The 26980-nt window shown below is 45.9% G+C and overlaps 1 protein-coding gene across 7 annotated transcripts in view; it reads left to right on the top strand.

Annotated features, from left to right (window-relative positions):
• ryr3 (ryanodine receptor 3) overlaps positions 1-26980 on the top strand; it is a 118298-nt gene that overhangs the window by 26717 nt on the left and 64601 nt on the right. For 6 of the 7 annotated variants that reach the window (XM_029116964.2, XM_029116965.2, XM_029116961.2 and 3 more), the window contains 23 exons: positions 3087-3161; positions 3650-3728; positions 5035-5147; positions 6808-6907; positions 7110-7203; positions 8281-8355; positions 9892-10048; positions 11371-11538; positions 12432-12553; positions 13395-13578; positions 14086-14221; positions 18096-18191; positions 18448-18566; positions 19459-19592; positions 20022-20263; positions 20388-20580; positions 20843-21059; positions 21768-21872; positions 24210-24313; positions 25368-25451; positions 25844-26003; positions 26293-26437; positions 26773-26978. In XM_029116964.2, coding sequence (XP_028972797.2) covers positions 3087-3161; positions 3650-3728; positions 5035-5147; positions 6808-6907; positions 7110-7203; positions 8281-8355; positions 9892-10048; positions 11371-11538; positions 12432-12553; positions 13395-13578; positions 14086-14221; positions 18096-18191; positions 18448-18566; positions 19459-19592; positions 20022-20263; positions 20388-20580; positions 20843-21059; positions 21768-21872; positions 24210-24313; positions 25368-25451; positions 25844-26003; positions 26293-26437; positions 26773-26978 — 3108 coding nt within the window. Of the gene's footprint in view, positions 1-2575; positions 2591-3086; positions 3162-3649; positions 3729-5034; positions 5148-6807; positions 6908-7109; positions 7204-8280; positions 8356-9891; positions 10049-11370; positions 11539-12431; positions 12554-13394; positions 13579-14085; positions 14222-18095; positions 18192-18447; positions 18567-19458; positions 19593-20021; positions 20264-20387; positions 20581-20842; positions 21060-21767; positions 21873-24209; positions 24314-25367; positions 25452-25843; positions 26004-26292; positions 26438-26772; positions 26979-26980 lie in introns of all 7 variants that reach the window. The other variant, XM_029116962.2, reaches the window with a different exon arrangement.

Raw genomic sequence — 26980 nt, 5'->3', positions numbered from 1 at the left:
GTCTAATTTCAAGGGTATCAGAAAGAGGAAATGTTCTGGAATTTACATTGATTCCAGAAGGGTCACACCGTGACTCTGGGATGATTGCGCAAAGCTTTTGAACAAAGCTGGAAGAATTAAGGAGTTTGTTCATCTTGCTATTGGTGGAAGACTGGATGTCTTTTTGCTTTCTTTTTTGAAGTTTGTCAATTTTTTCCCTTTCAGAATTATAGACTGTGTCAACAAAAACATCTTTTGATTAAATTAATGGCAAGCAGATGGCATGATCTCAGTAGCCCATTGATCTGATCATTTGGAATGGACAGAACTTTGGCAATTCGGTGAACCTGGACACAGGCAATTATATAAGAGATTACTTAGCAAATTGATCTGTCAAGAAGTTCCTCTCCTATCTGTGTCCCTAAAAAACGATTACCAGACCAATTTCATGTGTTCTGACTGGTCATTATCTTTCAGGTCAGTAGTTGAATAATATGAATAGAACATTGAGAGTGAATTACTTACGGTAATGAGAGACCTGCCATTGTTGTGCATTTGGTAGCCAGAAACCGGGCAAGGAACTGAACGCAAGCTTGCATGAGATGTTTTAGTTAAAGAGGAGCCCTTCCCCTCCTTTCTTGCACTCACACACACTCACACACACACACACACACACACACACACACACACACACACACGCGCACACACAAAGAATTGCATTTGAAGTGAGGACCTGAAATCTAGCCTTTAAAAAAGCATTTTCCCTAGCAGGCAACAAACCACAATAAAAACGTACTCTAACCCCAACCTAACCCTTACTTTAACCTTACCTCAATAATATAACCTTTATGCCAAAATTTAAAATATCAAAACAACAAACCTATCCCTTAATGTCTCAACCGAAACGTAATTCTAAACCAAATTCTAATCCTAAACCTAATTCTATCCCTGACCCTAACTTAACTCTGAGCCCAAACATTTTTATTCTCTTTCCTAAAATATCCTCTGTTGCATGTAATGTAAATCTCAAACTGGCTCTCACTTGCATAGCAATCTGAGTGCTCGCACTAACATAAACACACACAGACGCTTACACTTTCACACATACAAACACAGGCGCTAAACAAATACACAAAAACGTGCACACGGTCAGAACCAAATACGCGCACACCCACGCGCACAAAGACAATCCCACCCCGCCACGGCCACCTCCCTATATCCTCCAGAATCCCACGTAGAGCAGTTCTGGAGCGGGAGGGGACTACCCGTTGCCACCCAGCCAAAGGTCACAATTCCCAGTGATGATGTGTCAGCACAACAGGACGCCTTAAATACAGGCTCCCGCCCCGCTCCTCACCCCCTGCTCCTCACCCCTCACTACCCATGTCTCTCTCGCTCTCTCTCTCTCTCTCTCTCTCTCTTTCTAACTTTCTCTGTAACTCTACCCCCCCCCCCCCCCCCCCCTTCAGTAACAGCTGGGACGAGGCGGGGTACACTTCCTTTTTTTTCCTTTTGATCAATCTTCCCTGTCCTGTTTGGTCCAGAGGTAATATACCGTTATAGCCAGGGTCAGCGAGCTCCAGTTCACCGGCTGGAAGTCGGAGAGCCATTTTGTTTCCCCCTCTCCTTTGCGGTCTGGTCAGCGTAGACCAATAAAGAGAGAAGTGCTGGAGCTTTTACTTTAGACTTTTGCGGTACAGTGCTGAGAAAGCAGAGGGTTCCACATTGGACTGTTGAGATGCAGTCGTAGTGAAAAGGAGAGGGTTCCACGTTGGACTGTTGAGATGCAGTCGTAGTAAAAAGGAGAGGGTTCCACGTTGGACTGTTGAGATGCAGTCGTAGTAAAAAGGAGAGGGTTCCACGTTGGACTGTTGAGATGCAGTCGTAGTAAAAAGGAGAGGGTTCCACGTTGGACTGTTGAGATGCAGTCGTAGTAAAAAGGAGAGGGTTCCACGTTGGACTGTTGAGATGCAGTCGTAGTAAAAAGGAGAGGGTTCCACGTTGGACTGTTGAGATGCAGTCATAGTAAAATGGAGAGGGTTCCACGTTGGACTGTTGAGATGCAGTCGTAGTAAAAAGGAGAGGGTTCCACGTTGGACTGTTGAGATGCAGTCGTAGTAATAAGGAGAGGGTTCCACATTGGACTATTTAGACGTGGGATAATACAAGCAGAGTGATCCACGTTAGACAATTGAGATGTGGTGGTATTAAAAGCCGCTGGTTCTGTGTTTGACTATTGAGATGAAGCCATCTGACTCTTAACATGCTTGTTCTATCTCTGCTTTCGCTGACAGGTTTAGAGTCTTCCTGGAGCGACTTGGGAAAAGTAGACCGAAACCACACGCAGGTCACAGATTGATTTTGGGGACGAATAAACAAACTGTAGTGTAGACCGTTCATTGATTGAACTTATATAGCACTTAGTGTCTATACGTAGGCAAGAATTCGGCTCATCCATCACCACTGTGAAGCATCACCAGCTATCTTGTGTTTCCATCTTCTATCTACTTCAAAGGGATTGATTTCAAATACGACCAGTGTTAGTAGGCTGAATTCTGCTAATGCTGTCGTCTTGTTTCTGTCTTAATGCCTCTAGAGGTTGTTAAGGAGGGTGAGTAATTATAAATGTTTTCAACATTTCCGTCGTCAATTAAGAAAGTCTTGATTGATATCAAAAGAGTCTTGGAGGACTTTGACTCTTTCGATAGTTTTTCCACACACGTCTCTTTCCGGGGTTTCACGACATTTCCTCGTCCGCGGTACCGCAACTTGATGTGTCTCGTTCGTCAACTAAACGGAGAAGCCTGTCTAACCCACGTAGACGTGGCACAGCATGACCCCCGTGGGATAACATCTGACCTTTTGGAAACGTTTCCTGTTGGTTTTTGTTATTGTCGTGGTTGTGTCCGTCTGTCTTTCCCCTTGTGGCCGCTACTATCGAAGGAGTCGTGCGTCTCAGCTCAACAATCTAAAGTGACGTCCTCCCCTCTTGTGAGGAGACGAGGGGAGGATTCTAGGTTAGACTGTTGAGATGAAGCCCCGCAGCCTCTTAGCTCCTCCTGTGCTTTCCTTCCTTCCTTCATGTGGTTCCTCTCCCCACCCTGCAGGCAGCCCAGGGGGGCGGACACCGGACCCTGCTCTACGGTCACGCCATTCTCCTGCGCCACTCCTTCAGCGGAATGGTGAGAATGTGGAACATCCATATTCACAGGGGTTGCGTCAGAAACGACCCTCTCTTCCCTGCACAGTGCACTATATTCTGTAGGGCCCTGCTCAAAACTGGTCAACTATATGTGGTTAATAGGGTGTCATTTGGAAAGCACATTGTATCCACTACACTAACATTATACTCCAGGGTATCTCCAGTATCCAAAGGAGCTCCAATAACTGGTTTGCAGCATCTGTGTGAGCTTTACCAGCACCAGAGCTGTATTATTTATGGGTATTACTCCAACGTGTTGAATTAAAATGTCAGCAGTCCTGACAGTGACTCCGCAATATACAATAAATCCTGTAGAAGCTTCAGTAGCCCAAAGTTTGTTGGAACATGACTGTGCCAATGGCTTGGGGTTTGCCAATGCTACGTTTTCAGCAAATGCTACAAACAAGTTGTGTTTTCTTAAAGTTTTTGTTATCTTATTTTAAAACATATTGTTTTTCTTCTTAACAGTACCTGACCTGTCTGAAAACGTCAAGATCGTTGACGGACAAACTGTCGTTTGATGTGGGGTTACAAGAAGATTCAATAGGTAACATGCTGGCTACTTGATTACTTCCTGTAGCTACATCTAACAGTATGACCACTTCCTGTAACTACATGTAGCAATGTGACCACTTGTAACTGCAGCTGGCCATAATGGAACACTTTGCTTTATATTTACCCAGGTGACAATATGATCACTTCCTGTAACTACATTTAACAGTGTGACCACTTCCTGTAACTACAGCTGACTATATGATCACTTCCTGTAACTACATCAAACAATTTGATAACTTCCTGTAAATACACACTGTACAATGATAGATCCACATCCCTCTGAAACCCTGGGATGTGTTCCAATTGGCTACCTATTTCCTAGTACACTGCTTCTGAGTGCCCTACAGAGGGATTGCCATTTGTAGCAAAGCATGCGGCCTTATGTTGGGGAGACGGTCTGATGTTGGTGACAACGTGACATTTGAACTGTAACGATGCAGAGCCATTTATCAACCAGGATGTGATACTAATGTTCGCCATGACTCCTAGCAAGGCAGACGGGCTTCTGTATAAATAGTTGACCTTGCGTCTCAGGCTGGTCCCGGCAGTCCATGTACTACTGCAGCATTGGTTCCAATCCACCACTGTGCTCTTTCAGGGAACGCTCTCCCCCATCTTATCCCACTGTCTCTGTCAGTGAAGCGTACATTACCAAAAAAAAATCTGTGGGTCCTCGACATTCCAAATGCTACCAATTGCGAACTCGTTCGTGAGCTCCGTTGAGTCTGTTTTGGTGTTCCTGGGTGTCGATGCCTAACTGTGGTTCAGGGTGCTGTGATCACTGCTGGAGTTGAAATGATGCTAATGTTGATGGTTTGGAGTGGAAATTAATACAGTATATGTCTAATCTGCCCCCCCCCCCCCCAATAAAAAATATTATTAATGGTTTACAGTGGAAATTCATACAGTATCTGTCTCATGGCTGATCCTCCCCCCCCCCCACTAAAAAAGTATATTAATAGCTGACCTGTCTATTTATATTTGTTGTGGCCTTCTGAAATATACCAATGTGAATACTTTAAACTTCCGAAATGTCTGCCTCTAGTCAAGGGAGGGGCAAACTCATCCCTGAGGACAGAAGGTTTGCTCCATACATTTGAAATGCCAGTCAAACAGTTGCATAGCCGTGCGTTCATGTCAGTGACAGATCTCTGTTAGGTTTCAGTTATGCGAGCAGCCAGTAAAGTCCGTATTGTCGAGAAGCCATTGCCGTTAGGTCTGTTTTGGGGAAAGCGGTCTTTTTACATCCATTGGACTGCCTGGTTCTGGGTCTGATCCGGGTGCTCGTGTCCTAACAGGGGAGTCGTGTTGGTGGACCATCCACCCCGCATCCAAGCAGAGGTCAGAGGGAGAGAAGGTCCGGATCGGAGATGACCTCATTCTGGTCAGCGTGTCCACGGAGAGATACCTTGTGAGTATCGGTCTGACATTTTTCCAGTCACATTCCCCCATCCAAACCTAATTGTCACAGATTCGCTTATAGTATATCAGACAGTATGTGCCTATTCCATTCACAACCATTTCATATATAAAGAGACGTTCAGGCTTGCAACACTTCATTTTACCCACAATTCTGAGGAGAAGAAAAAAAGAAACGCGATCCCAAAACTTTTATCTCACTCATAAATGCTCTCCTGTCGGGCAACCAATCCCATTTCTGCATTCTACAATGTTACATTGATGTCTCTTCGGTTTAGCTAAAGCCTGAACAGATCGTCAGCCGGCAGTATGCTCTCAACTACTCCACTGAGAATTGTTATATTATCTTGCTTGTGCATTGGTTCAGCCCTTTTGTTTTGTTTTAGACGGCTATTGATCTGACTGTGCTTCAATACAAAAAAGAAAAAGATAAATTCTCATCATCTTATTTTTCTGTCAGTGTTTCCCGTTTGTTTGCTTGCTCAAATGCCTCTGCTAAGCTTGTTCATTTTCATGCCAAGGCCCTATTATGACTGAACAGCCCAGACGCTTCTGCCTGATGCGAGTTAGGTCCCACAGGGGAATAGATTGAAAGAGTGAAAAGGGGGAAATGGGCTGTGTTTCGGGGCATTATGTGCCTCAGTGATCACGCTGCCACGACTGACTGAACAGCCTGGAAGGAAACCCTGGTCCCACTTCTGCTTGTGTTAAACCAGGGGGATAGGAACTCCTCGGCAACTGATCTGGGACCAGGCCTGGATCATCACACAGTAATCCTCCTTGCATGACTCCCCACTTGAAATAGTCCTGTTAAAACTTTTATATTCTTTGGATGTTTCTCTGGAGTCTCAACGTCCCCTCGGCCCGAATCAACCTTGCCTGTGACAGAGAAATCCCAGGGAGAGCTTAAACGGGCTGGATCTGTAATGAACGTCCACTAAAGAACCGTCGTTATTTCCTGGTTGCTGTTTATGGATGGCATCAATCTGGCGAATGAGCTGACACAAAATGGGCTCTCCTCTACACTGAGAGGCGCTGCCAAGCTTAATTAACTTACTGAAAGAGAGAGAGAAGAAGGAGGTAGAGAGGGAGAAATAGAGAGCATGACAGAAAGAAAAAGAGAGAGAGGGAGAGAAGGATGGAGGGAAGGAAGGAGAAATGTAGAGGGAGGTAGAGAATTGAAGGTGTGGAACATGAAAGAAAGGTTCAGTCGCAGTGTGCTCACGCCTTCAGGGAGTTACATGTCCAATTAAAACCGTGCTTTACTGGTTGTGCCCTGATTTCATCTCCACCAAAGGGAAATATTGCCCTGATTCGACCCTGAAAACGCTAGATTGTTCATCAACAATGAACAGAGCACTAAACATGAAGGATAAGTCATTATTGTTTGGATATAATCTGCTGTCTATGTTTTTGAGTTATTGCCCCTTCTTGGAAAAGATGAGCAAAAAGGAATATGAAAACATTTTTAGTTTTTTTTTATATTGACAAAAAATATGACATTTTATTTGAGGTAGAATTGTTACCGTGCTTAGTCTCTCGAGAGTCCACAGTCCACGTCTGGGAACACTCCTCTTCAGCTTTCTCACACACACACACACACACACACACACCTTTCCTTCTAACCCCACACTGTGTGCCCTCTATTTCAGCACCTGTCCATCTCTAACGGCAGTTTCCAGGTGGATGCCTCCTTCATGCAGACTCTGTGGAACGTCCAGCCCACCTGCTCTGGAAGCAACGTGGCGGTCGGCAAGTAGACTGTATGAACTAGGACTGTTGTATTTGACCCCGGCTCTGTGTCACGCATCCCTGGGCAACCTGTGTGACCAGGACATCTAGAAAAACGATCTCATCCGTAAATCAATCGGATTGCACTGAGGACTGTATGGTGTGAGCAAACTGTAAACCCGAAGCTCACTATTTATCTTAGGATCTTATGTTTGTCCAATAGGATTCCTGTGTGGTGGTCATGTGATGCGTCTGTGTCACGGACATGATGAGAGTCTGACCATACCTGGATCGAAGGCCAGCGAGATGGAGCAGAGGTCGGCAGACACACACACACACACACCTCATACCCATATAAGAGGGCAGGGAAGAAGATCAGAAACAGGGCAGGGAAGAGAAGGAGATTGTAAAGTACAACCTTGCAACTACGCAGTTCAGCAGCACGTGACATCATCATTACGTTCCGATAGCTTTACAGTGAATGAGCTTAGCTAGCTAACATGGCCATGACATCACCTACAGGTGACACCAGAGGTTTCTGTCAGAAAAACAGTTTCTGCCGGTCTTCCATCGGTTCTATCTTCCGGAGACACTGTGGGAGCAACAGATTCGGGCCTGCTGTCGGCCATTTGACCGTAGGCTTGGTTCTCTACCTTGTTGTTCTTGCTGGAGAGATGGTGGCATTGGGAAGACAGGGATTCCCTTCGAGTCATTGTTGGATTGGTCTGTCTAAGAATGCAGCTCTCTCTCACTTTGAGGTTAGGGTTGAGCAAGCCAAGAGCTACGTCCCTGGGTCGCATTGACACTGACTCACCGAGTCGCTAGATAGAACTTCAATTGTGGAATATAGATAATATATGGGTGAAACTAATGTGATTGGCATACTGTATTCACTGCATGTGATTCTGTTCTGTTGCAGTTTTACTTGTCTCTGCCAAGACAATAGCAGCCTCTGGGCTTACTGCAATGTCACCATTAGAGCTGCTTTAAACAGCTTTTATTGAACTGCCATATCATTCCATCACTGTTCATTCTGTTGAATTAATGAGAGAGGAATGTGATTAAAATCCTATTGCTCAATCAATTATTCTCTCTAATGCTTATCTGCCTTTCACATAAAATGTTAGTTCCCATTCAAGAAAGTACAACACAAGTAAGATGACTCTATGTTGTATTGCGATTAACAGTGATACATTTACAGGTGTAACTGACAAAACAAGACCAGGAGGGTTTCTTTAATATGTATGGCTTCTATGATACAGAGGTTTTTCTTTACATGGAGGTTTCTTTCATAAGGAGGGTTTTACTAATAAGGAGGGTTTTCTTTGTTAAAGAAAGGTTTCTTTAATGAGGATCGTTTCTTTAATAATTCCTCTCTTCACTGGTATTCCCAGGATCGTGAACTATGAGATGGGAAAAGGAACATCCAGGGCCCGCTCCCTGTGGAGGCTGGAACCGCTCAGGATCGGGTGAGACGCACACACACACCTACCTTGACCTGTCCTCACTTGCTATTTTACGGGCACTTTCTGTCCATCGCGGACACTGCACTAAATCTCCCAGACAGGTACTTTCAGACACTAATTCTGAGTCCCAGACACCAGCATACTTTCAAATGGCCCCAGGGTGAAGTCGCTATCCATGAGCCATCTGCCTGTAATGTATAATATATTGTGGAAGTATTTATAGTGCATTTATCATTCACTGTATATTTTATATGTCCAGGAATACCTAAAGCTTCGGGTGACGCTTTTGTCTGTGATGATGTCAGACGCTAACATGTATTCACAGGGCTTCCTTAGTTGGGAGCTGTCTCATTACCTTACGGAGAGTTGAAAGGGAAAGTTAGGAGGATTGGAAAGGTTTTTTTTGCATTACTGTGATGGTTTTAATTGGGATTTATTTTTGTCAACAATCTCCACAAAATATTTTGCAACGTCAAAGTGGAAGAAGATTTACATTTAATACGTTTCAATAATAAACACAACACTAGTATTGTTTAATTAGTATTTGCCCAATTCATGTCAGAAACACTTTTGTGAGTGATTACATCTGAGTCTTCTTTGGTGACCTTTGTAAAATCATTGCACACCTGGATTGTGTAGTATTTCTGTATTTCTTACATGGTTCACTTTGATTAAATGGCTGGTGGGGCCCTATATTAGAAATAGGTTTCCATTTGGGACCCAGCTCTGTGAGCTGGTGACATTTTGTTCAGACAGGCTCTGAGAGTGTTTCACTGCCCCCACACATTCTGCTGCAAGCCTTGTCTTCTGTTAGCACTTGTATCTCAGGGCTTTTCTGACAGTTTCTCCAGTAACAAGATGTTACTCCTCCTGTGATAGTCATGTTTCATGATAACCATGTTACATGATAGCCGTGTTTCGTGATAGCCATCTTTTACATGATAGCCATGTTTCATGATAGCCATTTATTTTGATAGCCGTATTTAACATGATAGCCATGTTTTACATGATCGCCATGTTTTACGTGACAGCCAAGTTTTACATGATAGCCATGTTTCACATAATAGCAGTTTTTTTTACGTGATAGCCGTGTTTTAGGTGATAGCCGTGTTTTACGTGATAGCCATGTTTTACGTGATAGCCATGTTTTACGTGATAGCCATGTTTTACGTGATCGCCATGTTTTACGTGATAGCCATGTTTTACGTGATAGCCATGTTTTACGTGATCGCCATGTTTTACGTGATCGCCATGTTTTACGTGATAGCCATGTTTCGTGATGGCCGTGTTACATGTAATATACAGTAGGATAGTCCTACTTGCCTTATGTGCCTACAGAAGATCATTTGAAACAGTTTAATTAAGCCTCCCAAAAACAGAGTGTCAAAATGCTGAAGTTAGATTTTCTTATTTTCAGGTGTTTTGAAATAAAACGTGTCAACATTTCTTGGAAGACACCCAGCGGTGTTTTTTGTGGATAGATATTTAAATCCGTGATTTACAGTCGCGTGTTGACTGATTGTTCTTGTCCTTGGTCAGTTGGAGCGGTAGCCACATTCGTTACGGTCAAGCCTTCCGTCTACGCCACCTGTCCACCGGTCACTACCTGGCGCTCACCGAAGACCACGGCCTGGTTCTGCAAGATAGAGGGAAGTCTGACACCAAGTCCACCGCGTTCTGCTTCCGGGCGACCAAGGTTTGTATGAGTGTACTGTCAAATCTCTTCATTATTATTTACTTATTATAGTTCCATTATTGCAGTCTTCCTTTGTCAACTTTTTAACGTACTGCCTTGGAAAGAAGGTGCACTGGAATATCTCCAAGGTGAAATCATGGCATTTTATAGCGAAAAAGGCTGTAATGAATCGGGAAAAGGTCAGAGCCCGCTAAGACACATTTGTATTGTAAAGAGCACATAGGATTTGTAATTGTACTTGTAAAAAGGTCATCTTTGGATCCTTACCCAATTACAAGTGGTTTCATTGTAGCCAGGAAGTCTGAAATGCCACGGAATGCATTACACATCCCTTTCAATAACAGTCCAAAGTGTTTGTTACCTGTCACATAACGGAACACTTAGAATGCGTTGATATTCTCTGGCGGAGGCTTCGCTACAGTGGACGAGCACAGTGGGCTGGGAAAGATGTGAAGATCTGAGGGATACAGATTTCTTACATTACATACATGATATATGGTCTCAATGTGACTCAGTAATGTAATAACATTATGGACATAATAAATGGAGACATAAGGAACAGCTAATAACTGTCTCCTACATCTTTAGTTCTCTAGTGAGTAATGTCTATGAATAAAGAAATGTGTCGCTGGTTATTACAGACATACATTAACATGCATGAACACGTTCACGAAAGCATGTGATGATGTGCGCACACACACACACACACACACACACACACACAGACAAACTGAAATGCACGGACCATCTTCCAACCAGACTGATAAGCTTATAATTACTTTACAGTGGTCAGCTCTGTTCATGTTCCTCTGGGCTGATTGGAACTGTTTTCTGTCTGTTTTCATCTGGGTTTAAGGAGCATTTATCATCACCGGTATATTCATTGGGGAAAAATTAATCAGTGGTCTGCCAGTATGATTCCAGAGACTGTCGGTGTTATTTCACTCCCCTATTACTTATTTCAGTCTTTCTCCCCCTCCTTTCTCTCTTTCTCCCCCTCCCTCCCATTGCCTCCCCATGCCCACCCAGACAGCTAATGTGTTTTTCTATTCAGAAGGTCACAGGTGCACGTTGCATTTCTTTGGGGGGGGGCGGGGGGTGCGGCATGTCTGTTCCCCTACCTGCAGTCTGCTGCATTCAGCAGGCGGGATCAAAGAGCTATGAACAGGATCTGTGTCTGTAGGTGTGGGTGTGTGTGAGTGGGTTTGACCCAACACCTTCTCTTACTATTTCTGAGTGAAGTAAGGAACATGGCTTGCATGAGCTGCCTCTCGGGTTAGTTTGTCGTTTTCACTTCCTGTGTGTGTGTCTCCCTCCCGCAGGAGAAGATTGAAGCCGGCACAAAGAACCGGGACATGGAAGGCATGGGGGTGGCGGAGATCAAGTACGGCGACTCTGTGTGCTTCGTGATGCACGTGGCCACGGGCCTGTGGTTGTCCTACCAGGCGCCCGACGCAAAAGCCTCGCGCATTGGACCCCTGAAGAGAAGGGTGAGCTGTCGCCGTTCCCTCACGGAACCCCGGGGGAACGCCACGGAACCTCAGAGCCACGTTTAGTCCAGCAACTAGTCACACCTGCACAATGCTTTTAGAGGGGGGAGAACCTCTAGTTACGTATTTACAAAATGCATGTACGTAGTTGTAAACGTGTTCCTAGAACGCATACATACATCGCTGTGGTATTGGTGCAGGATGAATAGTCCTCATAAGAAGACCTTATACCGCTGGTACTAAGGACCTGATCTACTGGGGACATCAAACTCTGGGTCAGAGCCCTGGCCAAGCCAGAGAACCCAGAAGGAGAGGACTTAATAAGATAACTAAAGGATATTTTCCTACCGTTAGTCGATCTGGCTGGCATGTTGTCAAGGCAATCTGGCCCCTGAGCAGTGGTGGCGCTTGTTGTCACTGGACGCCATCCCATGATGAGCAAATGGGTTGCATTCCACAGAGAGAGAGAGAGAGAGAGGGGAGGTGGAGGAGGAAGTAGAAAGAAGGAGAGAACATGGGAAGGAGGTAACAGGGAGGAGTTGATCCTCCTGTCAGAACGCTAACTGTCACTAATTGTCACCCTCCTCATCTCATTATCACACTGAAATGAGTGCTCAAGTGTCCTGACCTATCCCGGGGTGTGGAGGACGCCCCCGCAAACACGTCTCAGACAGTCGACGTAACGTCTCTGTTGATTGGCTGTGACTAGGCACACTTTGACCCACCTGGTTCGACACAAACAAATCAATTCCCAGAGGCTTCGGGAAACTCCGCCGCCACGTACATGTTCTGGCTCTGACGACGGCTGCGGTTTGCGTGCGCCGTGTGTTTACACTGTGCTCGCTAATTTGCGTGCGTGTGTCTGTGTGTGCGTGTGTGTGTGTGCGCCGCAGGCCTGCCTGCACGCCGAGGGACACATGGATGACGGTCTGACCCTGCAGCGCTGTCAACACGAGGAGGCCCGGGCGGTACGCATCATCAGGAACACCACGGTCCTCTTCAGCCAGTTCATCCGGTAAGGCCCGCCCCCTCCGTTCCCCCGCTCAGTGCGTTGTCCGTAAGAAGGTTCCTGGCATCAACGGATCTGTCAGAGTCGCTCAATGAAATTCAGAGACGAGAGACTTATTGGCCACCGAATAGTGGAGTGAGTACTGCATCGGTCAGCCCGGCTGGCTGTCAACCGCCCGGCGTTCAGGTTCTCGTGCTGTGTTGTGCGGTTGTTGAGATGCGGAGTGTGGGCCTTCCAGGTTGACCGCGGTTGTGTAACTGAATGAACCTGAGCTAAAGAGATCCACTCATAGTTACAGGAGCGATGGCAACAGGGACAGTTTAGTTTTTGTTAGGAATCCTCTCATGCGTCCTGTTTTCACAATACTGATGAAGTGTCCCACTCACATAGTCACCCCCCTACTCTCTAGCTTCAGTTCTACTGTCGGTGCTTGTTCTCACCCTGCCATGTTTGTGGTTTATGTTACGGACGCATTTCCTCCCGGTACTGCTGGTGCTTTTTGTCTGGTTAGATGCTGGCAATGAGTGAGACTTCCAGCCAGAACAGGTGGATGACTTCATAGCTGGGTTGGAGTTGACAAAGTCGTCTGTCGTGTGGCTTCAGCATTGCCTCCCTCCATCCTCACAGGCTTTGCTTGCTGTGTCTGGGCGTGGCATGGACGGCCCTCATCCCTCAAACACATTCTAAATCATCTAGAAGAACTCCTTGGGCAGGGCTGTTCTAGAATGCACATCTAGCCAATCAGAAACAAGTATTGAACAATACTTACTAATATAAATCCCTGTCTCCCCACTTCTCCTCATCCACCCGCCCACGTCCCCATCGCCTCCTCCCTCTCCCCTTCCAGGGGTCTGGACAGCATCGCAGGGGACAAGAATGTGGAGGTGTCTCTACCTGATCTTGATGAGGTGTTACAGACACTGGATGATTTGATTGAGTATTTCAAACAGCCCGACTCAGAGCTGGAACATGAGGAGAAACAGACCCTGCTGAGGTCTCTCATCAAACGACAGGACCTATTCAAAGAGGAGGTGAGCTCCCGGGACTCCTGGTCTCAAGTCTAATCAGGACTAACAGAGTATGCACTGCTTTGTAGGTGTATTCCATATGCCCGTAGCTCAGTGGAGCTAATATTTAATTTAAAAATACACAGGCAGTATTATTACTTATTATTTAAACAATGTTGGAATTCCTTCTAGGGTTTTAATGGAATTCAGTACACCGGCCTAACAGATGTTGTGCTGTCTGAAATAAAATGTTTAAATTGGCCAATGTTGTATATTTGCGTATGCATTTTATTTTTGTATTGGATTCCCAAACCCACCCAACAGACATCCAATAGATGTGCAGATATCCATCCAGCTCATGTGGGACAGACTTTTTTTCAGGGTCACGGGCCTCTGTTAACGGTTCACTGTGGCACACCATTTCCCTAACTGTCTGTCTGCATTTGCGCCAGCATGAAGTGCCTGTGAACAGGGTGCCATTTGGAGCGCAGGCCTTGTCTGACCGGCCTGGTGTGTCCCGTTGTTGTTCAGGGGATGTTGACGTTGCTGGTGAAGTGTATCGACCGTCTGAACCTGTACAACAGCGCCGCCCACTTTGGGGAACACGCAGGGGAGGAGGCCGGAGCTGCCTGGAAGAATATACTCAACCTGCTCTACGAGCTCCTGGGTAACACAGACGGGCGCACGCACGCATGCACACACACACACACACGCGCGCACAGGTGCCACATTTGGAGGGCAGAGCTGATGACAGGAGGGACATGGCTGTAATGTGTGGTTAGCCACAGGGGAGAGAGAGATGGTCAAGAGATGGATATTGAGACAAAGGGAAAGAGAGGGACATAGAGAGGAGGATACCATGGCCTACTCCATCCCAGTAAAAAAATAAAATAAACACACAGTACGGAAAAAGAAACAACTGCAGGTGAGGTGACAGCTCCGGTGAGAACCAAATGGGAATATGGGTGTTGAGGAAATAACATCTACTGACCAAATGCTAATGATACCGTATCGCTCGACACATTTACTATATTTGTAATGAGTTCTAAACCCACAAATTCTCAGCTAGACCCGATTCCAACAAAATTGCTTAAGGAGCTATTTCCTGTGCTAGGTCAGCCAATGCTGAACATAATAAATTGCTCCCTTTCCTCCGGATGTGTACCAAACTCACTAAAAATAGCTTCTTCTAAAAAAGCCTCTTCTAAAAAAATCTAATCTGGATCCCGACATATTAAACAATTATAGGCCAATATCGAACCTCCCGTTCCTCTCAAAAATCTTAGAAAAATGTGTTTCCCAACAACTGAATGCCTTCCTAAAGACAAATAACATTTATGAAATACTCCAGTCCGGTTTCAGATCCCATCATAGTACTGAGACTGCACTCATGAAGGTAACAAATGACCTTCTAATGGCCTCAGACAAAGGTTCTGCATCCGTCCTGTTGCTTCTTGATCTTAGTGCTGCTTTTGACACTATTGATCACTCCCTTCTCTTAGAGAGACTGGAAACCCATATTGGGCTACGTGGACATGTTCTAGCCTGGTTTAAATCTTATTTATCTGAAAGATATCAGTTTGTTAGTGTGGATGGCATATCCTCTGACAAGTCAAAGGTATGCTTTGGTGATCCTCAAGGCTCGGTTCTGGGCCCATTATTGTTCTCACTATATATGCTCCCTCTGGGCGATGTAATCCAAAATCACAATGTAAACTTTCACTGTTACGCTGATGACACACAGTTATATATTTCAATGAAGCATGGAGAAGCCCCTAAATTAGCTACTTTGGAAGCATGCGTTTCAGATATTAGGAAGTGGATGACAGAGAATTTCTTGCTCTTAAACTGAAGGAAAACAAATGCTCGTTTTATGACCCAAAAAACAAAGAGCGTTGTTAGCAGATCTCACTGTGAACCTCGACGGCTGCATGGTCGCATCCCAAAAAACTGTAAAAAACCTTGGCGTTACCCTTGACCCTGACCTCTCCTTTGAAGAACATATAAAATATGTCTCAAGAGTTGCTTATTTTCATCTTCGAAACATTGCAAAAATTAGAAATGTTCTATTAAAAACTGATGCAGAATAATTAATCCATGCTTTTGTTACTTCTAGACTAGATTACAGCAATGCTCTTCTCTCTGGTTATCCAGACAATTTAATACCCTTGCTGTCTTGCCAGGTGGGCTCTCGTCGCCACTGGGATGCCCTCCCTCCAATGCCTTTTGGGGGAAGAGTCACTGGCTTGTTGTTGACTCTCTGTTGCGCACTTGTGCAATTGGGCTGTACGCTGCTGGCAATACTCGGCCCTCATTCAGGGGGGTTGCGGTTGGTGGGTGTCCCTTTGGTTGATGCCTGGCAATGTGGGTGGATTGATTTCCTGCCTGTTGGGCCCTGTCCGGGGCCTCCCCCGGGTAGGGCCACAGTGTCCAACAGGCAGGAAATCAATCCACCCACATTGCCAGGCATCAACCAAAGGGACACCCACCAACCCACCACCCACCAACCGGACCACCCGTCTCAGTTTCATAATGCGCCAAATGTTTTCAATGGGTGATTGCAGGCAGGCCAGTTTAGTACCAAGATTCTTTTACTATGGAGCCATGCTGTTTTAATACGTGCAGTATGTGGTTTGGCATTGTCTTGCTGAAATAAGGCCTTCCCAAAAAAAGATGTAGTTTGGATGGCAGCATATGTCGCTCCATGCCATGCACACTAATGCACCCCCATACCATCACAAATTCTGGATTTTGTACTGTGCACTGATAACAAGCCAGATGGTCCCTCTCCACTTAAGCCCGGAGGACGCGGTGTCCATGATTCCCAAAATAATTTCATATTTTGATTTGTCAGGCCTCAGGACAGTTTCCCACTTAAATGAGCTCGGGCCCAGAGAAGCCGGCAGTGTTTCTGGATCTTGTTTATGTATGGTTTCTTCTTTAACTTGCATTGGTGGAGCGACGTAATATGTTCACAGACAATGGTTTTTGCAAGTGAGCCCATACAGTGATTTCCACTATAGAATTGTGTTTTTTTTTTATGCAGTGCCGCCTCAGGGCCTGAAGATCACGACCATCCAGTATTGGTTTTCAGCCTTGTCCCTTGCATACAGAGATTTCTCCGGATTCTCTGAATCTTAATGATATTATGTACCTTAGATAATGAGATCCCCAAACTCTTAGAAATTTTATGTTGAGAAACGTTATTCTTAAATTGTTGCACTTTTTGCCTTTGCAGTCTTTCACAGAGTGGTGAACCCCTCCCCATCTTTACTTCTAAAAGTCTCATCCTCTTTGGGATGCTCTTTTTATATCAAATCATGTTACTGACCTGTTGCCAATTAACCTAATTAGTTGTGAGATGTTCCACCAGGTTTTTTAGCATTACACAACTTTTCCAGTCTTTTGTTGCCCCTGTCCCAGCTTTTTTGAAACAGTTTGCTGGCATCAAATTCAAAGTGGGAATTTTTCAAGTTCTCTTTGCGCTGTTTTCTACTGAATAATAGGACTTAAATTATTTGCACATCATTACATTCTGTTCTTTACATTTTACCCAGTGTCCCAACGTTTTTGGAAACGGGGATGTACATTTCCACACACGGTCCTATTCATTGTAAGTTTGCAGGTGTTTTGTGGTGTTCTCCTGTGGGAGTCGAATGGACAGCCATGGTGTTAAATGTCATACTGTATCCACTGAGCTACACTGGGCATGGGGAGGGTTATGTAGTGGGAGGGATTAGGCCAAACGGACTGGTCGAATGACAGGGCTATTGACAGGCTTTCTGATTGGCCAACTGACAAGCCTACAGACAGGCTTTCTGATTGGCCAACTGACAAGCCCACAGACAGGCTTTCTGATTGGCCATCTGACAAGCCCACAGACAGGCTTTCTGATTGGCCATCTGACATACCAACAGTGCTGTTCTGTTATGCCTAGCCTCAGGTCTCCTTTTTTAATGTGTGTTTGTGTGTGTGTTTGTGTGTGTGTGTGTGTGGGGGGGGGGGGTCTCACACACTTCCCCTTACCTCAGACAGTGTTGTTTGTGTTTATTTGGATGAATGGCTCTGAATAGTATGAAATAGCTGAGAGGTTACATCCTCCCTGTCAGTATTCTTTTGGCACCAAACTCTGTTAAAAGGCTCTCTGGGTTATCAGTGTGGCCTCCCTAAGGCTAATCGGGGAAACATGATTGGCTGAAGAGACAGCGGGATGTCAGACAGACAAGATGTCTAGACATGGAAGTAAAAAAGTGTGCTGTTGTCTTCGTCTCTCTCTCTCTCTCACCCATCTGAAAGGTCTGCATCACCCTTTGTTTCTTGTCACCCCTTCTCTTCCCTCTCCATCCCTGCACGTCTCTGTCCATCTCTGTCTCTCACTGTCTTCTTTAATTCAAAGGGATTTATTGGCATTTCATTTTGTACTTTGCCTAACGCAAGTGGAAATTGAAAATTATTTAAAAAACAAATGTATATGCGATTTCAGGTCAAATGTATATAGATTTCAGGTCACGCAGCGTAGTAATGTCTCCCTCTCCCTCCAGCCTCTCTGATCAAAGGCAACAGGAACAACTGCACCCAGTTCTCAAAGAACCTGGACTGGCTGGTCAGCAAGCTGGAGAGACTGGAGTCCTCATCAGGTACACTACACAGGGCATGAATACAGTTAAGGAGTTGGTAAAATATTGGTAGAGATTTCAAAAAGGTTTCATAAGGATTTCATAGACACTGTAAACCGCAAGGGACCTACTGTAAACGTAGTTAAACACTCTTGATAATTTCATTGACTGATTTCGACATAACTTGTATCTTGTGTTTTGAGAGGTATATGGTCTAATGACCCAGACGGTTTTCCTACATGTCCCCGATATCCTCTGTATTGTGATTCTACTCCAGGTATTCTGGAGGTGCTTCACTGTATCTTAATTGAGTCTCCTGAAGCTCTGAACATTATCCAGAAGGCACACATCAAGTCCATCATCTCCCTGCTCTACAAACATGGACGCAACCACAAGGTTGGAAACAGTACTGGTTTGATACGGATGTCATAATATACCCATTCTACATGTTCTGAACTCATTTGCTGCTACATGTCGTTAAAGGTTCTTAACATATCCAGAACATTACTAATTCAGCTGAAACTCACCAGAAAGACAGTTGTGCTATAAGCAATGGGACCGTAATCCCTTTCTAAGAGGAATACGGACGTCTTCATTATGAGCCGGGCATTCCTGTCCGCGCCGAGGCATTTGCAGAGGTTAACATATTCCAGTCCATTTACAACAGCCCCATTCTGAAAACCACATGACATTGTCTTGGACAGGAACTCTGATTCCGTCAGTGTGTTTTGCACGCTGTGCCAAGTCATCACCCAACATCACCGCTCCCCTTCTGGGTTCATTGTATGAAGGGCATGTGCACGTCCTCAATGGCAGCCTGCCCCCTATGTGGTGCACCTCCGTTGTCCAGGACCCGTGGCTTCTCTGTACGAAACAGCCGTTTGGGACGCAGACCCTGAGTCTGGTGAACAGCTGTTGTTGATCCCCGCCATGAACTGGGGCGGCCCTGAACCCTATAGGCTTGTAATGACCCACAAAGCCTGAGGGACATGTGAGCCCCTCTGGAGACTAGTGGCATAGCTTAGCTTGCCCACCCGGGGAGACCGTAAAGTGTGAGGTTGAGATCTGACTGCGTGTGTAAACTAGCCTGGCGATGGCTCCTGAACCCGCAAGCTGATAATATCTGTGCAGCGTTTGGGGTAATCTTGTGGGATCAGGTGGCTTTACCAGGCTATGTGTCAACGCATTCTTACCGAAGAGACGGTGATGATGATGATGGATGAGTGGGCGAGTGATATTCAAATTTTTGCCCCTTTCTCTCTCGGTCTATCTCCCCCCCACTCTGTAGATCCTAGATGTCCTGTGTTCCTTGTGTGTTTGTAATGGGGTAGCTGTGAGAGCCAATCAGAACCTCATCTGTGATCACCTGCTTCCTAAGAGAGACCTGCTCCTGCAGACGCGGTTGGTCAATGACGTTCAGAGGTAACAGGAAGTGCCCCACTATAACTGACCACCATAGATTCTGACAAATGTATTATGTTCTCATTCTAACTCTATGGATATCTCATTCTAACTCTATGGTGTTTATGCTAAATACTGTTAGATGAAATCCATTTGCAAAGGATGTGATCCATAACAACAGGCAATTAGCTACTTGTAATCTACTAATTACATGAGTTACATTATAGTCAAATTACAATGGCAGATGCAGCCACTACAAATAACTCTGTTCATTTATCACTGTACCGCTTGTCTCACTTTTCCAACTGGAACACTGTGATTAAATAGCTTTTCTACAATTAAACACATTCATCCCGCCTACCCGTAATCTGAGAAGTCACCAAGGAAAACATAACTCCAAAATGCCATAAAATGTGACTATTTCCTGGTGTTTGTCTGCTTGCTGTCCAGTATGAGACCCAACATCTTCCTGGGGATGGCGGAGGGATCAGCCCAGTACAGGAAGTGGTACTATGAGCTGATGATCGACCAGGTGGACCACTTCGTGACCAGCGAGCCGTCACACCTGCGCGTGGGCTGGGCCAGCTCCAAGGGTTACGCCCCCTACCCTGGGGGTGGGGAGGGCTGGGGGGGCAACGGTGTGGGGGACGACCTGTACTCCTACAGCTTCGATGGACTCCACCTGTGGTCAGGTAGGCTCCCGTGTCCCGGGTGATCAGCCTGACTGACCCCGACGGACTGACCCCGATCAGTCAGTCACCTGACCTCCGGGACTCTCTCTCCTCCTCCTCCTCCTCCTCCTCCTCCTCCTCGCAGGGCGGGTGCCGCGGGCCGTGGCCTCCATCAACCAACACCTGTTGAACTCTGACGACGTGGTCAGCTGCTGCCTGGACCTGGGCGCTCCCTCCATCTCCTTCAGGATCAACGGCCAGCCCGTTCAGGGCATGTTCGAAGACTTCAACACCGACGGCTTCTTCTTCCCCGTTGTCAGCTTCTCCGCTGGGGTCAAGTAAGGGTCAAAACACACACGCGCAGATGTGCACGCACACAGTTTCCCCGCATGGGGATCAAATAGGCGTTGAGCTAGGTTAATTTGTTCATCAATAAAGGGTCATGCTGAGTAAAAGCAGCTGGCTGTACAGTTTTTTTTTGTTGAGTTTGTGGGTGAAGGGAGCACTTCTCTAGGATCTCCATTCTGAACATCAGCTTTAGGTACGACAGGATATGACACAGAATAGTACTGCCTGTCACTTCCTGGTTTCTCTTCTCAGGGTGCGTTTCCTGTTGGGGGGTCGTCACGGAGACTTCAAGTTCCTACCGCCGGCGGGCTACTCCCCGTGCTACGAGGCCTTGCTCCCCAAGGAGAAGATGAGTGTGGAGGCTGTGAAGGACTACAAGAGGGACCATGGTGGGGTCAGGGACCTGCTGGGGACAACACAGCTCCTCTCCCAGGCCTCCTTCATCCCCACACCTGTCGACACCAGCCAGGTATGCTACACCTTGAAAGCAGTTGACCGCAATTTGCTGAACTCAACGGTTCTCTCTGCGATATCTGTGCCGTCGGTCTGACAAGGCTCTAGTTGAACAGCCAGTTAGTCACTCACTCCCTCAGCCAATCAGTACATCAGTTGGTTAGTTAATCAGGTATGACATTGAGGGGGGACATGAGGGATGTACTACTAACTTTTCTCAGTTTCCTCCAATTTTAAATTTTAGAAGGAGATGAGGTCCTGGTCCACACCTGCGGATTACCTGGTTTGGGGGGACCGTTGCTGTTCCTGTCCTTGTCCACCTGGTCATACTTCTGACCTAGTCTAAAATCAAATATACTCTGGATTTAGCCAAGAGAAATGTATTTATTATTCCAATTGGACTCTTAATATCTCACCCGGCACAGCCAGAAGAGGACTGGTCACCCCTCTGAGCCTGGGTCCTCTCTAGGTTTCTTCCTAAAATTCGACCTTCTTAGGGAGTTTTTCCTAGCCACTGAAATTCAACACTACTGTTGTTTGCTCCTTGGGGTTTAAGGCCGGGTGTCTCTGTAAAGCACTTTGTGACAACTGCTGTTGTAAAAAGCGCTTTATAAATAAATTTTGATTGATTGATGACATTAAATTGGCCAGGTTTCATTTGCATGTCATCTCTAGTATGTTTTCTTCCTGTCGGAGCCTACCCTGAACCCTAATCTGTCCCCAGATTGTTTTGCCGTCTCACCTGGAAAATGTGCGGGACAGGCTAGCAGAGAATATCCATGAACTGTGGGGGATGAACAAGATTGAACTGGGATGGTCCTATGGCAAGGTGGGTCCTCTGTTGCTTCCTTGAGTCTGGCATCCGCCTTGCTGAAGGGCAGCGCTTCGCTCTGGCACTACGGGAAATCACTTAAAACGTACAGAAACATGAAAGACAAATCGGACTCATAAATCGTAGAAAATACTGGGAGTACAAACAAGCTTCTCCCACTGGTGATGTGGGGGGATTTTAAGCCTGTGTAACAGTGTGTATTCAGCGATTCACGGACATCTCTCTACAGCTGCTGGTGCATTTCTTTTCGGACTTTTACAAAAATATCTTTCTGAATAGATCCAGACGTTTTTTGCATGTGTATTGATTGTCCGTAAGCCCTTTATGGAGTGCCATAGGTTTTTCTTACTCCCCCATCTAACTTATCCTAGAAATAAATCACTGTAGGCTTGCTGCTGTCAATGCCTACTGCCATTTGGACAGATTGTCTAAAACAGCATTACTCTGTCTCCAGTTTTTAAATGTTTATTCAAATAGCCGCAGGGTTTTTATTTTGGCTGTTCAGACGTGAGGAAATATAATGCCGAGGCATTATCTGATTGATTTAATCAGAGCAGCGTTCAAGTGAGGAATTCAGCTGTAGACAAGAGAAGTTAAGGGAATGGAGCTTTAACTAGCTTATGCTGGAAAGAGCTCACGGTCCCAACAGTCACAGAAGCTTCTGGATATTTCACTTTGTTTTACTGGTACAATATGTGCCCTTTTGTATTTAGATGTTGATGTACCTTCCGTATATCACGGATTACAAAGATATACAAGGACCTAAATCATTCCCTGAAGCAGACTATTGTTGTGGGGAGTCTACTAAAGTCCATTATTAGCCTGTCCCTGCCTTTCAGTACGTCATAATCATTGTATGTTTTGTGTGTCTGCTGTGGTAGTATCATTATGGTACGGGTGTTTAAAGTTATGAAACACATGTACAAATGATCGCTTTAGTTAGATGTCACCTCAGTCATGGCTTGGATCCCAATGAACAGACATGGTCTGTGGTGGACGCTGGCGTACAGGGCAAGGATGGATGAAAAATGTTGTCATCTCATCTGCTCCCATTTCACAGTGAAAATGTTTTCCATCGGCCTTCGTCTCGTCTGATAATTAATGAGATGCTGTTTTGTGAGTGATTGTAGACGGATGATTTTCCGATGCTAACTAAGCACTTAAAGGGGACAGTCACTGCTCATCCCTCCATCTCTCCCTCCCTCCATTCCTCCCACTAATTTTCCCTCCCTCCATTCCCTCCTCTCATTTTCCCCTCCATCGCTCCATCCCTGACTCCCTCCCTGCAGCAGGTGTAGTGGTGGTTAGAATATGGAGTGCCCACGCCAGCTCTATGTACAGGACTGGTTATTACAGAATCATTTCCTCAGAGACCCCAGTCTACAAGCACACTACAACTACTAAACAGACAGCTTTCTAACCAGCTTAATGAGAACGAGATTGACCGAGAGAGACAGGGAGAGAGAGAGAGAGAGACTGAAAAAAAGAGGGCCCTCGAAGCAGAGAGGGAGAGGAACACAGAGAGAGAATCAGAGTGTCTGAGAGAGGCAGCCAAACGGAGAGAGCCTGAGAGAGGATGACAGCCAAGATTGATGACCAAGTGGGAATCTGAGAAGCCCCATTACTTGGGAGGCACAGAACTTCTCAATCATTAAGGACAATATTTAAGAACCCCAGCTGTTTGCCTGCTTGATTTTAATATAACGAGCCCTCATTAGCTGCAATGTGACATTGTCCCTGCTTTCAAAACCCCTAAAGGACATCCCAACCCCTAAATACTGCATAAGACCCTGGTGAAATTCAGTATACTAGGCAGGGAATAGGGTGTCATTTGGGACAGAGACCTCATTTGAGACCAGGGACAGACACTTGGCAGCCTGATGTGAAGTTAATAAACTTGATGACATGCTCCTTGATGTTTGGTACATTATTCATCCTGGAAAGGTCCGGAGAACACAGCCTTTCTGTGGCCACGTCTCCCCTGCAACCTGCTGCCATCCTTTACTGTCAGCCAAGCCCAGGTAGCCTGTTGGCCCCGCTGGTGTTCAAAGTCTGGGCACGCTCACCTCAGTCTGACATTCACACGGTACAGCTGTGCCGTGTCTCGCAGGCCTGGGTTCTCACTGTTCCAGATCTTTTTAAATACGATGAGCGTTTGGCTATACATGATGTATATTGACACACTTTTTAAAAAACCTTGTGTAAAACCATCATACAGTAAATTGGGTGACATTTCTACAGCGGCTGAAATGAGTTTCCGTCAATGTGGCAGACCGTGCGTTCACTGTGTTAGTACAAACATTGCTGTGCGTATTTCCCTCCCCTCTGCCTCAGGTTCGTGATGACAATAAGAGGCAGCATCCTTGCCTTGTGGATTTCACCAAACTGCCTGAAACAGAGAGCAACTACAACCTGCAGATGTCCAGCGAAACGCTCAAGTGAGGACCTTTGCATTTGACTTTTACAGCACTTACTGGATATTTGCTTTAGATCACATTACATGTTGCATCTTAGTCATTTGGCAAACATTCTTGATCCATACGTATGTATGTGTGTATCTCCACAGTTTGGTGTAACGCAGACACACACTGTACTAATGTTAGGTGTAGGTTGAGAATACCAACCACACATTCATTCAGTGAAGTACCCTGGAAATTCTAGTCACTAACCTTGGATATCTAGCGGCCCATGTTGCCTTCAAAGCTGAAAAACTGCACGTGATCTTTGATCTTTTGGGATGGCTAAGTAGATGCTATGTGATTATTGTAGTATGCCGAATGTAGTAGCAGTATAAAGAATATAGTAGTTAAATTCCAAATGTAGTATTAGAATACAGAATGAATGCTTATTGAAATGATTATTTTGTACAACAATCATAAAAGTTGAGTTTCTGTGGTGCTTTGCAAGACAAAGATTGTGACTCACTGTTTGGTAGAATAGATTGGGCTCAAAGCCCCAGTTGGCCCTGGTCCGAGTAATGTCCATACGAGAGAGATGGGTTGTGGACTCAGTCGATGACTCAGTGTTAGCTGAAGTGCTGGTCTGCGAGGCTCAGGCTTCCTCCATGCTCTTTAAATCAATAATCCCCAGGAAGCACTCCGGAGATGCAACTCATTACGAGTAGCTCCCAGTATGCGGGTTAGTGTTCTTCATCATGAATCTTGTTTTGGAGGCAGCTCTGCTCCGAAGGGAGACATTGTATGATTGGTAGTTTCAATGGTGAGGGTGGAGCAAACATATCGTAACAGGCGAAAAGGACTTTTGGCCAGGGTTAGTGGTTGTCCCTACCCTAAACCCAAAACAGAATTAGATTCATGCACCGAAACCCCCATCTGTAGCTCTGGTCAGTAAGTCCCGTCTATAAGACCTATAACTCCACTATTTACCTCCCGTGTTTACCTCCCGTGTTTACCACTCCTGTGCACCTCCCATATGTACCTCCCTTGTGTATCTCCTGTGGGTAACTCCTGTCATCTCCTCTCTGTCTTTCAGGACTCTGTTGGCCTTAGGGTGTCATGTGGCACAGACCAACGTCAATGCTGTGGACGATCTGAAGAAAGTCAAACTGCCCAAGGAGTAAGTCAGTTTCTCTGCTACATATTATAGCTGGATGAGATTAGGGTTAAGGTACGTACAAAACTCTACAGTAGTACAGATCCCCTTTCTTAAATTTGGTGATCTTCAAAGTAATGTCCATTTGTTAAAATCCACACAATATCTCACATTTCAGGATTGTTGTCCTGCTGTTGTGAAACTAACTCAAATTAAGAGACAGTGTCTGTACCTCGGAGTTTATTGACAAATGTACTCCGTTACTGTGAGTAATTATATCTGAGCTGAATAGCCATCGAAGTACTGGAGAACAATAATGAACAGCTACATTAAGAAATCAATAATACATTTTCTTGGGGTTTGCGGCTTTGCAGTGGAGGCTGTGCTAACCCGTTCCTCACGTGTGTTGTGCGCAGGTATGTGATGTCTAATGGGTACAAGCCAACGCCACTGGATCTTTCTGAGGTGAAACTAACGGCCGGGCAGGAGGTTCTGGTGGATAAACTGGCAGAGAATGCACACAACGTGTGGGCCAAGGACAGAATCAAACAGGGATGGACCTATGGAATACAGCAGGTAAAAGGGTTCTCTCTTTAGGGTTGCCCAGTGATCTACACTGCTGCATTTGGTGTACGGTTTCAGAAATTAATCATGTCTTGGGACAGCTCTTTCAGGCAAAATAAATCTCTCCTGTATCTTTCCAACTGTGTCTATAAACATCGTACGGATCTGCATGTCGTACACGTCAGGCTCATTTAGCACTGCCTTCGCAATGGTTAATTAACATTATTTAACCGCTGGAAATCAGGCCAGTGAACCCGGACCGCTAACCGCTCTGACGCGCCTTGTCGTGTTGCTTGTGTAGGATGTGAAAAGCAGGCGGAACCCTCGCTTGGTGCCCTATGCCCTGCTAGACGAGAGGACCAAGAAGTCCAACCGAGACAGCCTGCGGGAGGCCATCAGGACACTGGTGGGGTACGGCTACAACATAGACCCCCCCGACCAGGAGGGTGAGTAGGCTGTGGTGCTACCGAGGAACTCTCAGGTTATCTGACAACGGTTAATCACCGCATGTCAAGTCATTAGACAGCCGGATTAGGCTGCTCTCGTTGAAACTCTCAAAGCTACGCTGCTTCACTCGTTAGATGAAAGAAATGTCGTCGTTGCGCACTTGAATGCCGTTTCTACAGCGCTGTCTGAGGGCACTGGACTAAAATAGACTTCCGTAGATAGGATCCATTGATCCCCGGCCGCTACGAGATATCTCCCATACCAGGCCCAAAGACACCCTGCGGTTGCCGTGGTTTCACAGGGGTTGAAGAAATCCCTCCCTGCTTTTCCCCAGCCTGTCACGTTGTGGAGAGGCAGAGCATCGAGACCATCCGTTTCTTCCGCGTGGAGCAGACGTATGCCGTGAAGACCGGGAAGTGGTACTTTGAGTTTGAGGCGGTGACCGGGGGGGACATGAGGGTGGGCTGGGCCAGACCCGGCTGCAGATCCGACTTTGACCTGGGCATGGACGACCAGGCCTTCGTCTTCGACGGATTCAAGGT

Source organism: Esox lucius, chromosome 23 (assembly GCF_011004845.1).
Source record: "Esox lucius isolate fEsoLuc1 chromosome 23, fEsoLuc1.pri, whole genome shotgun sequence".
Classification (NCBI taxonomy): domain Eukaryota; kingdom Metazoa; phylum Chordata; class Actinopteri; order Esociformes; family Esocidae; genus Esox; species Esox lucius.
Note: the sequence above shows the minus strand (reverse complement) of the source record. Positions and strands in the feature narration are given on the sequence as shown.